Genomic DNA, 12,194 nt, shown 5'->3' with positions numbered 1-12,194 from the left:
CCGCTGCCCCTTCCTTTACTGCCATTTGTTGAGTTTGGTAAAGTGAGCGTCCAGAACCACTTTGGGAAGAGGTATTCTCTGATGCAGAACAGCACTTCTGTCTCCATGCTGTTCATCAGGCTTTCAAATACAAATTGCCCCTAGTGCCATCTTTGATGATCTGCGAGGAAGGCAGGCAGTTGTCCAGGACGCTACTGGCTGAATTTCCATGCATATGTTCAGTGCTCAGTTGGCTGGGTAAAAGTTCCCTGTGCATTTTGGTTTGTCCTTCCACTCATTTCCCTTCATCTCCCCACTTCATTTATTTATCCCCAGCCCCCTCCGCCCCACCCCAAGAAGTCGAGTGTGTAAGCACCAGCTCCACTACCATCCGGGTAAGTTGGGTGCCACCGCCCGCCCAGAGCCGCAATGGGGTCATCACCCAGTACTCCATTGCGTACCAGGCAGTAGAAGGAGATGACAACACCAAGCATGTGGTGGATGGCATTGGACGGGAGCACTCCAGCTGGGAGATCAAGGACCTGGAGAAATGGACCGAGTACAAGGTGTGGGTAAGGGCTCACACCGATGTGGGGCCAGGACCGGAGAGCATCCCCGTGCACGTGCGCACTGATGAGGATGGTAGGTGTTACTGAACAGCTCCTTCAGCTACCGCACTGGGGCAACCAGGACACTCCTAGCTGAGTTACTGGAAAAGGGGGGGAGAGGAATGGGGATGTTGGCCTGGGAGTGTTTTTCAAGCAGGACTGGAGGCTGTCAGGAGCAGCGCTTTGGTCAGCTGCTCCAGGGAGTGGGTCTCCACGGTTGTCCTGGAGTGGGGTAGGGGAATTGCTCTGTTGGCCCTTGCTCTGATATGATGGTTGGCTCCAGGCTGTGGGTCAGGTGTCCCGGCGTGGTCCCACAAGGGTCCTGTGCGTTCTAGCAGTGCTTCTTGCGCACATGAGGAGGCATTACACTGCTTTGCCATTTTGGCTTTTTAGTGTCTGGTGGTGGTGGTTTCCATTTTACTGAAGGTAACGTGAGTTCTCCCAGCCAAAGGCTTCTCTCACATTGTGAGATCAGGACTTAAAGTTTACTTGTTGACCTGAAATCCAGCAAACTAAAGAGGGGAAAAGAAATCCATTTGAAACTTGTGGATATCGCAAGAAAGCTGCTTCCTGCCCTGGCTTCCAGGCAAGCCACAGCTTATATAAATCTGCTCTTCTGCTCAAGAGTCAGAATATCGCATGTACAGAACACTTTACTGGATACGACAGCTTTAAAGAGAAATTGCTTTGTATTAGCAGGGCTGTCAGTTATGTCATCAGGACTTAAGCCATTTCCTTTGAAAGTGCCAGAGCTCAGGGTGACAGTAGGAGCTTCCACGGCTTCATGCTGACCCCAGAAACTGCAGATTTAATGGGAGAAGAAAGAGATGCAGCGTGCAGGCAAAGAAAGGATGGTCTCTGCATTGCCCAGTCAGCATAGCACATTGAAACCAGACATTACGGTTTCCCTAAATGGGCTGCCACTGTCCCCTACGTCTCCGTGGCTCTGGAAGTGGTGTGTGGGAATGCTCGTTGACTGCATTCCTGGGCTGGCAAACACATCTGTGTGTGTCCTGCTGCCTGTATTGTTCGCTTCAGTTCTCATTCAGCAGAGTTGTAGCCCAGGGGAAGCTGCTACCCCAGAAATGTCGCAACAAGCTCTCACAGTTAGTTTTTGGGCACCGTGGTTGGACGTTCCAGCTTAGCTGTCAGGAGTAATTTCCTATCACTCCAACATGCTGATGCTCAGTAGATACCCATGATGAAGGAATAAGAAATGCTAAACTGTGATCTGAAAACAAATTGAACTTTCCCTGTTTGAGTCTCAGATGCAGCATATACTTCCCATAATGGGGTAGGATAGTGTTCCTCGAAACACTGCGGTCTGCTCACATTCACATCTTTTTGTGTCCTCATACCGTGTCCTGCCGAGGCCTCCCGCCTTCTCTTGCCAGCAGAGCTTGACACACAGCTTCTGTCTGGTTCTCAGGGAGGATCTTGTTTTTCGCTTGGACTCCCAGCTGTGTGTGTGGGCAGGTGTCTTGCTAGGGCAGGAGAGCCCTGTGGCTTGTGCAAGGTCACTGCACTAAGTGAATTGTGGATTACAGCGTAGGCTGCTCCAGCCAGAAGGTGGTAACTATTCAAGCACAGCCCCCTCCATTCCCATACCTCGAGCTGGTCTCATTCTCGTGGTGCTAAAATGCTCCATTCCTCCTTTCTTTATTTTATTTAATTATCTACAATTAAGAAGGACATGTGGGGAAAATAATGAATTGCCCTGCGGCTTAAAAACTGTGCTTACCTGCTGGGTAGCTGTTTCTTCCCATCTAGTTGGTTAAAATAGAAATACTCATTTTGTCTGCTTGTCAGCTATCCATCCCCAATTATCTAATACTGATTATTTCTTGCTGTGTTGAGAATTGGGGCGTACGGGGTTCCAAACCCTTGGATTTTCCCAGGCAGTGCAGGGTGGAAGGGGTCCTGCAGTAGAGGTGCTAGGACGGAGCCCAGGCCCTTCACTTGGGTACCAGGCACTCGGTAGCAGCAGTATCCTCCGCAGGGAGTGCACACCTCTGCTCCCAGCTGCTTCATCCAGAAGGAGCTTTCCAAGAGCAACTGAGAAGCTAATTTTTTAGCATTGACATTTTTGTCACAGTCAATGCAAGAGCAAAAAGTAATAAGGAGGTAATTTTTCCAAATGGTAAATAGGGTATAAATACATTTTTAAACGGGCCTCGCCTTGCAAGAAAATTGATATTTTCTGGGCAGTGTAATTTTTCATTTTATTATCAAAAAGCATTCAGCTAGCCGTGAAATACAGTCCCCAGAGCTGTCACAATCCCCATGGGCCCCTTTATCTGGCTGAGTACAGTGAATGCTGTCTCTGAGCTCTGGGTTATTGTTTTAGGATGGTGCTTTTCCCCCTCATTAACCTCTTGCTGTCACAGGGGAAGAGCACGTGTGCACTCTGGCTGGTGGCAGGTATCAGGGCTCCCTGCAAGGCAGGCTCAGCGCCCAGTCGCGCTACCTGGGGCTGTTGGACTGCGTTTAGATGTACGCAGAGGGATCTGAGAGGAGGTGTTGTGACAGGCAGGATGAAAAGGCGGCTTCAAAACTCCTGCTTTTGCTGCAGGGCACCCTGAGCTGCAGGTGTTTACCATATTCTTTATATTCTGCTATATTCTTTTATTCTTCCTTGTTCCCCTACTACTGGAGACAAGAGAGGGATAGATGGACCTTGGGTCTGATCCAGCACAGTGGCTTTTATTAGGGGTGCTCCTGCATATCACATTCATGCTGTTTCCTGCTAAGAGTAGCAAAAGTGCTTGGATGCTGGGAAAGGGTCGGGGATATGGTCATGCTGGAAGGCTGCAGAATGACCTCCTGGGCAGGTGCAGGGAACTTGTGCCAGCAGGGCCGTCCTTGCAATGAGGTGGAGGGAAGGTAGCAATGGAGTGAGAGATAGCTGACAGCGGTTGTGTGGTACCTGCTAACTGTCCGTCCTGTGTGTGTTACAGTGCCCAGTGCTCCACCGCGAAAGGTGGAGGTAGAGTCTGTGAATTCGACTGCCATCCGGGTGAGCTGGAAGCTGCCCATCTCCAACAAGCAGCATGGGCAGATCCGCGGGTACCAGGTTACATACGTGAAGCTGGAAAACAACGAGCCCCGAGGGCAGCCAGTGATCAAGGACGTCATGCTGTCGGAAGCACAGGTATAGTGTGGGGACCACAGGCTGGCGGGCATGGCACCTTCCCTCTCCGCAGAGGGCCAGGCTGGCTGGATCCAAGTATTTCTTGGCCTCCTCTTGCAGCTCCAGAGTGTGGGATTCAGCCCTGCCTGAGCAAGGCGAACAGTTTATCCCTAAACTGTGACTTAGAAACGGGTAAAAAGTTTAATCAGGGAAGGATTGCTGTAGGAAAGGTGACGTATTGGACAATGCTCCTCTCTTACCCCTTCTCCAACATGTACCTCTCTCCGCCTGCCACGTCCTGTGCAGACTCCAGCCGGAGCAAATTGTGTCAGGTTATAAACCGTCGGAGAGTTTTAAATAAGAGTTGAGTCTGCTTCTTTTGTGCTGCTGCCTATGTTCAGGGTGAAGCTTCTCTCTTGGCAGAGTCCACTGGGGTGCTGCCTGCCTGTGGGGCGTGGGGATGGCTCTGCACCGTTGGGTGGGCACAGCACGCCAGGCGGGGCAGCCCTCCTCTGGCTCAGCAAAGCCTCCCTTCCCTCCTGCTTTTGCAAGGCAGGGACTTGACCTTGCATTGCCTCTTGAAACCAAACTGTAGGTGAAGCCAAATAAGTATGGGAAAGGCTGGGAGGAAAAAAAAGAAAAGAGTGAGGTGCAGGCCCGCATTGCCTGTAAATGACTTTGCCCTCTGTACAACAATCTGCTCGTATTTATGCAATCTCCTGGATACCTCACTGACTGTGAGCTGAGGCCCTGTTCCCACACAGTGCTCCAGGCATGGTTATGCGCTGTGCTCAGCCCAGCAATGCGTAGTTGCCTCTTTCCCAGGGTCCAGGGAAGTTTTTGGTGCCCTGTCTGTGATGAAATACAACTCTTCTTTGGAGCAAGGGTCCTTTGTCCTGGATGACCCATGCTGTTCTCAACAAAGATAATCGTATAAATGAAGTACAGGATCTGCTGCTGTTGGAAGCGACGAGTAATCGATTCAGAGCTGGCTTGCTTGAATGATGCCCAATATAAATACTGGAGAGCTGCAACGATTAATTGATCTGTCTCCTGCACGCAGCTGTGAATCATTTATACGTTTGTCAGTGGAGAGTGCAGTGCATAGAGGCGGCTTTACTCCCCATTCATATTCTGAAGGATAAAACTCAGTAATAATGTGGAAGGGGAAAACTTTAAAGAGAGAAATGCTTTGAGGGACCTTGCAGTGTTGTCTGGGGCACATCTCTGTTTATGTTTCAGATGTTGCTTTATTTTAATCGTTAGAAAAGCTGCTTACTACTCTTTATTTATTCCAGGAGGATATTATCTTCTGTGTTGTTTGAACAATTGATGCTGTGTTGTTCAGTTGGAGTTTGGAGTTAATGGGTTGGTCCCAAGCGTAGGTGGGCGAAGTTGGCAATGTTGTTCTTGTTGGTGTTTTCAAATATTTTGTGCTTGCCCAGCCAGTTCTGCTTTCACTCCTTACTCATACATTTCAGAGAGAGAAACCCCATGCTAATGTGCAGGAACGAGGATGCCAGAGCCAGAAACTTTCCAAGGAGTGCTGGATTTTGCATTATGTTGAATCTGTGCATGAAGGAGGCAAGTTGGTTGAAGTTTCCTGGCCTGTCAGACCACTTAACAGTCTTTCGTATTTGGTGAATTGATGTGGGAAAGTTCTTGATTGCTGTGATTTTTTTTTCTGTTGTGTATGGTGCTGAACTCATCTGCTGTAATTTTTGGATGGAAGTGAAGGCCAAAAGATAGTTGCAGAGAAGTGACTACTCTGAAGGAAGGAGTCATGTCACTCTTGGGATAAACTAATGATGACCCTGCAGGGAAGAGGTTTCACTGACTTGGCAGAAGAGATCTTTATTTCCCAAAAGAGTGAGAAGCGAGGCATGACCTGCGCTTGTGATGAAATACATCTGCTCCAGAAGCTGAAGAACCCTGTAAGAGCTGCCATCTTTCAGTACAGCAGTGCGTGTCTTTGCAAACAGCCAGATCAGGCTTTAACAAGTAGTCTTGCAAGAGTTATTTTAAATGGAAGAAAGCAGAAAGATTCACTGGAACACCTGTCCCTGAAGGTCACAGGATGAAGATGGCCAGAATATAGCCACAGTTCAGTACTCATAAACATTCATAAACATGTGTACCAGTGCACAAGGAGAAAATTAAACTGATTGAAAATCTAGGGTCAGAGAAGAAGTTCTCTGGACATGTAGGCAGAGCCCCTTCTCCTGCCTAGCCAGGCTGTCTGCTGATTCTGAGTAGGTATGTGCCACATAATCTGCTTCCTGCAGATGGTATGAAGACACTGGTATTAAAGCCGACTCATGATTTTTCCTGATTGAAGATGAGAAATAGAGAGAGAGTAAACGAAGATGAAAGGAAAAAGGAAAGGGAATGGAGATGTTAGCTATGCAGATAATATAGATTCTGAGTTTTCAAAATCATTTGAGCGGAAAGGACTAAAACATCAGAGAAGTGGGGGCCCTGGTGCTGGAGACATTACATTTTATTTTACAGCCTCTTGCCTAGGGAGAGTAATCAGCTGTTAGGAAGGTCCCACGATGGAGCTGAGGCCTCTCCCTCCCCTCTGGCTGCTCCTGTGACTGATTACTGCCGTCAGACTTCTCTGTGCCTTCCAGTCTGAGCTCTCAACTCCTACTGACAGACTGATGGACAAGCAAATGTGACCGTGCCCTGTGGAGGAGCGCCCAGGGAGAGCACGTCTATTGCTGCAGAGCTGGGTCAGATACCTGCACCACCTCCTGCACAGGCCCTGCCCATGATGGCTCAGCCAGGTCCCATAACGGGCAATGACAGGAGATTAATTTCTGTGCCCTGAGTCTTGTGCACAACGCATCCGAGCACCAGGGGAGCGCCTTTGAAAGGAGCAGGGGCACCAGTGCAGGGGCTCGGCTGCACTTCACCACTGCTACAAGTTCTTGCCGGCTTGAGGGAGTCGGGAATAGCCGGGCCACGGGGCACAAATATTAGGTTCTTCAGGGGAGGGCAGGAGCCCACCTGCTTTCCTTGGTCTCCAGTCCCTGGGCAGCTGCAGTGTGTCAGGAGGAGCAGTGGGCTTGATCCCCTCCATCCCTTCCCAGGCACCAGACCTGCAAAGCTCAGTGCTGAGCAGCGCCAGGCAGCAATGCTGAGTCTGGAGCACCGGGCACAACGGAGGCAGCAGGGCCAGGGGAGGACAGGCCTTCCCTTTCGGGTTCCCGTGCAAGCGTGACTCCTGTTTGCTCTTTCCAAGACAGGCAGCTAGACCCTGCATGAATCTAGCTGTTGATCCGTTGTGTCCTGCTCCCAGCCTGCTTGTCCTCAGCCCAGACTGGAATGTCCTGAGGGGGGACTTTCTCCCCGTGCTGCAGTGTGGCCTCAACAACTGCTCCTGCGCTCAACTGTGCAGCATATTTGCCAGGGAGCCTGCTGCCTGCATCTCTCTGGGGATGCGGCGCGCACATTAGCCTCGCTGCTTACAGCCCTCTGCAGATCCAACCTGCCCAGAGAGCTTTGCAGTGCTTCTGCTGCTGGGAGCTGGTTGGGTACAGCTGGGTACAAGGAGGCCAGGCTTTGTGGAAGGGAGACCTCCTCCACCTGCTCTGCAAACAGAGTCATGGCAGGGAAAAGCTATGCTGCCCAAAAGAAGGGCTGCAGGTTCACAGGATGATTATGTGGTCTTCAGAGGCGGCACTTCTCCATCCAGCATGCAGACCAAGTGCAGGTCCCACCAGCTTGCTCCAGAAGAGCAGGAAGAAGTAACGGCAAGCACTTCAAGCTGTTGGATTGTGATCAAAGGAGAAACGGGAAGCAGAGACTCCTCTTCTCCCTGGGCAGTGCCCACCCCAGGCATAACACAGAGGAATTTACAGCCTCCCTCTTTCGCTGGGTGATAGTCAAGGATCTTTATCTGAATCTACTTGGAACAACTCCTCATGTATGTGTACTCGTCTAGGTAAGAATCTGGTGTGGAGGTGAGATGTGCTCTGCTTCTAAGTGGAAAAAAGCTGAAAGGCGTCATCCAAGACATGTTTAAATAATGGACAAAGGTGAAGTTCTGGAGCCCTCAGACCCCTCCACATCCCACAAGCTGAGCATCCGAGTTTACATCTGGAGTTTCACTGTTGCACCACAGTCACTGAAGCAGAGAGGAGAGGGATCTGCAGGAAAACCGCAATATCTGCTTCCCATAACTGGGGCTGTTTAGGAGAGCTTGAGTGTGTCTTTTGCAAGAGCCATGGTCAGGGAAAACAGCCATTCCCTGGTGAGACATGACTACGCTGTGTGGTGTTGAAGTGTAAAATGAAATGTTAAGGCATTGCAGCTACCATAAATACACACTGTTAGCTTTAGCACTTCCCTGAGCCATCCTGCCTCATGCACACAGCACTGTCTTGAGTTCTTTTTATGACAGCTCCTGGGCTTTTCAGATCAATTTGTCTTACTGACCAACCTTAAACAGTTAAGAAGCAATTGAGCTAGTTTAAGGGAGGAAATGTTTTGATCTGCAGATACTTCCATAATGAAACTGAATTTATACCAGGGTATTTATGCAGGCCTGGCTTTTCACTGTTATTCCTCCAGCACAGATCTCAAGGCGTTTCTTTGCACTCTGATCTGATGCAAGATTAAAGTCCACTGAAACATAAGAGCAAACAGAGTTTGAACATTAAATGCTTGGTCTAAAATCCTAGTGGGTGATAAACTCCCTGTTGTGGTGTGAGAGGCTGTGAGGTGCAGTAGCCTCCTGAGCCTGGGTCTACTCCACTGTTCATTGCAGTGGGGTGCCACCTTCTGCTCCTGCAGCTACATGGAGGCGGGTTGGAATGTTACCATCCACGTGGCCCCCATCCACCAGGGACATGGTGTTGGAACAGAACTTTACTTCTGGGAGAAAGAGCTACCAGGCCTCGTATCCTTCCTGTAGCAAGACTTTTGCCAGGTTTTAGATCAGCAGAGCAGAGTGCATGGCTGTTGACTACGGTGTGGGCTGGCTGACGCAGGTAGGACGTCAACAGCAATGACTTGGGTTGAGCTAAGCATGCAACACTGGAAATAACACCAAGGTGTTTGTGGAAGGAGGGCCTTTAGTGACCATAATACTTACTGAGGGCCTTGGCTTTATGGGAAGTCTGTAGGGACAACTTGACCTCTTCGCTGAAATTAAATTTTAAGATGGTTTAGGGGGATAATTCTACTGCAGTCTCGTGGCATCAACTAAGTGAACTATAATAAAATTTTAGAGGAATCTTTCTCCAATAGCTGCTTCTTCCTGAATTTAGAGAATAAAATAACAAATATTTTGAAAGTATGCCATGTATTTTACTGCTGAGGAGAGTATTCCGCCACTGTGATAGGCTGCAGCCTGTAAAAGCCACCTCAAATAGCCTGAGTACAAAAGGCGACTTGTAGCTTTAATACCATTTAGTACTTCTGCCGCACTTGCAGGTTCCCAGGCACTTCAGCAGCGTTAGCTGGGCTTCCCAGTGTCCCGAGGAAGTCAGTATCTGGGCGCCATTTCACAGCTGGCAGCTCAAGCTCAGAAGCAGGGCTTGCCAAGGCTCACACTGTGAGTCAGGGGCAATAATACCTATCTTCCACTTTCATCTCTGTGCTTGAACCCATCGACCGGTGCTTCCTCCAGGCAGATTTAGTAACCTGAGATGTAATGCATCACCTTGGCTGAGAGAGCTCTCTATGATCTCTGCAAACCTTCCTTTGGTGCATCAACCACAAAGAACAGTGCTACGGGCATGCGTGGCCGCAGCCAAGGTGTGCTAAGTCTCACCACCCCAATACAGCTTTGATGCCTTAGAACCCCAAATCCAGCCAGAAGCCTGCGTGTTCCCTCTTCAGAGCCCTAATTGAGCTGCTGTGGCTGGGAATCCACGTGAGCTTTTGCTGGGAAATGGTTTGTGTAGAAGTCTTACCTGCAGGGCTGCTCTTGTGAAACGAGTGTTTGCCATTTGGTGTTGTGTAATTGGGAGTGAGAAGCTGTTTCCTCAGTACAGGCACCAGTTTGAGCCTCGTCCCAAGCCACGCAGCACCGTTGGAGAGGAGCAGCTTAGTGTGGAGCTCTGTGTAAGATCTCAGCCTCTCTTGCACTGTTCACAGAGACGGCACTTTGCGGTTTGCTGAGGTCCGCAGAGCATTGTCTTACAAATAATACAGGAAAGAGAAGCTCTGTAAATGTTGCATTGGTGTTTCCCTGCAGAGAGTGCCCTCTGAGTTTTGTGTGTTGAAGTCTTTGGTTCTCAACAAGAGACGGTGGCTGGAGGATCACTAGGGCAGAAACTAGAGATTAGGCCACAAAACTGTTGTGAGTGACTTGTGGGGCAGCAGTCAGCCCCAGAGCCTTGTTGGTACAAGCTGTCCCTTCTTGCTTCTGCTTGTGGAAGAGGGAGAAAAGTGCAAACAAAGTCAGAAGGGGAAAGGACTGCAAAGTTAGGAAGTGGTGACCTCTCCATCCATGTGAGAAGGAAGCTCTTTGCCCCTGTTTGTGTGAATGATCTCAGACCTACTGCGCAGGCTAGCGGCATGTAAAAAATTGCTCTATGCCATTTCTTCCCTTGGCACAGCCTGTGCCAAGTGACCCTCTGTGTATAAGTGTTGTAATCCCCCCAGCCCAGTCCTGCTAACCCCTGCTGTTGTCGTCGTCGTCATCCCCTTCCTACACGTTGCCCCTTAAAATTCTGTGTCTCCATTTTTCTCTCCTCCTTCCTTTCTCCCCCGTCAGTGGAGAGCTGAGGACTCCGTCGACCATGTAAGTACCACTTGTGTGTATTCCAGGTTGGAAAAGAGGGGTTTGGTAAATCGATTTGTGAATTTTGTAGACACAGTGCTGTCAAAACATCCCTTTCACTCCCTTAATGAGGCTGGAGAGTTACATTGTGAAACCTTCCACAAGCAGCAAATCCAGAGAAAATTGGCATTTAGATTGCTAGTAAATGCAGAAAAGCAATTGACATTTCCTATAATCTGTATTTCCAGCTTGTTGCAGTGCAGTTTTAGGCAGGCTCAAGTGATCGACTCAGGAGGTGCATCCTACTTTCTGCAGTAGTTGGCCCACCAAGTTACACGGTAAAATTAGATACATAATCTTTAAACCACATTGATCGTAGTCATGAAAAATAACCTACACTCTCAACCGTAACCTTTGGCTGAAACACAGATAGTAATAAGAAAACAATCACATTTAAACAGTTAGATCCGATTTTTCCCACATAATTTTGAAATATAAATTTGGAGGAACAAACTAGAAAATGACCTTTTTAGAGTCAGCAATTCAATTACGTGCTCTACTGTGAGCTTCCCTGGCACGATGCATTTCTCCTCCTGCTTTATATGGAGGATTCTTGTTCAGAGTGGCTTTGTCGTGACAGCACTGTATTTACATTATGCAATCAGACCTTCTTTCATCCATCCCTCGTCTCTCTCCCCACCTCCCAGCTCGCTTGCTTTGCTCCCGGTGGCATGCTTTTGCGTGAGAATTTCTCTTTGCATGGATTTGGGAGGAGGGAATTCTCTTGGGATGTTCAGAGTCTGCAGGTTTTGTGTGAGTGCTTCCCCCGCGGGTCCATTGGCACCGATCGGACTGCGCGTCCACTCACTCGCACACACGATCTGCTGCAGGGGCGGAGTTGGGATTGGACTCTGGTTCACACGGTGATTTTGGTGGGGTTCTTGTTGGTGCTTGTTGATTTTTCTCTGGGCTGGCTGGTTCCGCGATGGTAATACGGTGATTTTGATGAGTAAGCCTGGGCAGGTAACCTGAACCAGCAGCACTGACTGGAAATCAGCAGGTTTAATAGCGTGGGTGTTTGTGCGAGTGAGTGATGGGAGACTGGCTGTGCTCTGAGAGCAACCACAGGTGCCCCTTGTGCCCCTCAAGCTGGCAGGGATCCCCCAGGCAGAGATCAGACCCCTGGAGCGGCCTCTAACAGTGCCCATGCTGCCTGTCCTCAGCCACTTGAGCTTAACCATCTCTGCTCTTCTCCTTGTCTGAAAGGCTAAATAAGGAACCCAGAGCCCCTGCCTCTTTTCCAAAAGCTTCCCCGGCCCCTTCCCCAGCCCAGTTGTCTCTTGCTCCCTGACCCGATGAGTTATTAGTGCCAATGGCCCCGGTCCCTTTCACAGCACCCACAGATGAATGCAGTTCAGGGGTACCTGCCCTGAGCTCGCAGAGAGCTGCTGGGAGCCGCTGAGCTCTCTGTGCTTGCTCGTTTGCAGGCCTGGCCAGCCAGGCTTGGCACAAGTCATGTTGCCGCTGGAGGCCAGGAGGGAGGAGCGGTGCTCCCCTCTTTGATCTCAAAGTGTGGAGCCATGCCCTCCTCCTGCCCAGAGGAAGCCAGAGCACCCTGCCGAGTCCGCCCTCCTCCCAGACCTCCCACGGCGCAGGGTTTTCCCTCCAGGTCTTGCCAACGCCTTGCGCTGACCCCATCCCATCCTTACAACGCCGTGCCTGGAAGGGAGGGTGAACACGA

General features: G+C 49.9%; 1 protein-coding gene across 1 annotated transcript in view; it reads left to right on the top strand.

Moving 5' to 3' along the window:
- The window catches only part of PTPRF (protein tyrosine phosphatase receptor type F), a 257,441-nt gene that overhangs the window by 192,655 nt on the left and 52,592 nt on the right, over positions 1 to 12,194 (top strand). Inside the window, exons 10-12 of the mRNA XM_082311797.1 lie at positions 316 to 621; positions 3,545 to 3,738; positions 10,448 to 10,474. Of these exons, the coding sequence (XP_082167923.1) occupies positions 316 to 621; positions 3,545 to 3,738; positions 10,448 to 10,474 (527 nt within the window). The remainder of the gene's footprint in view (positions 1 to 315; positions 622 to 3,544; positions 3,739 to 10,447; positions 10,475 to 12,194) is intronic.

Source organism: Platalea leucorodia (assembly GCF_965183815.1).
Source record: "Platalea leucorodia genome assembly, chromosome: 5".
In the NCBI taxonomy this organism is placed as follows: Eukaryota; Metazoa; Chordata; class Aves; order Pelecaniformes; family Threskiornithidae; genus Platalea; species Platalea leucorodia.
The sequence above is the reverse complement of the archived record's forward strand: the minus strand, read 5'-3'. Positions and strand labels throughout refer to the sequence as shown.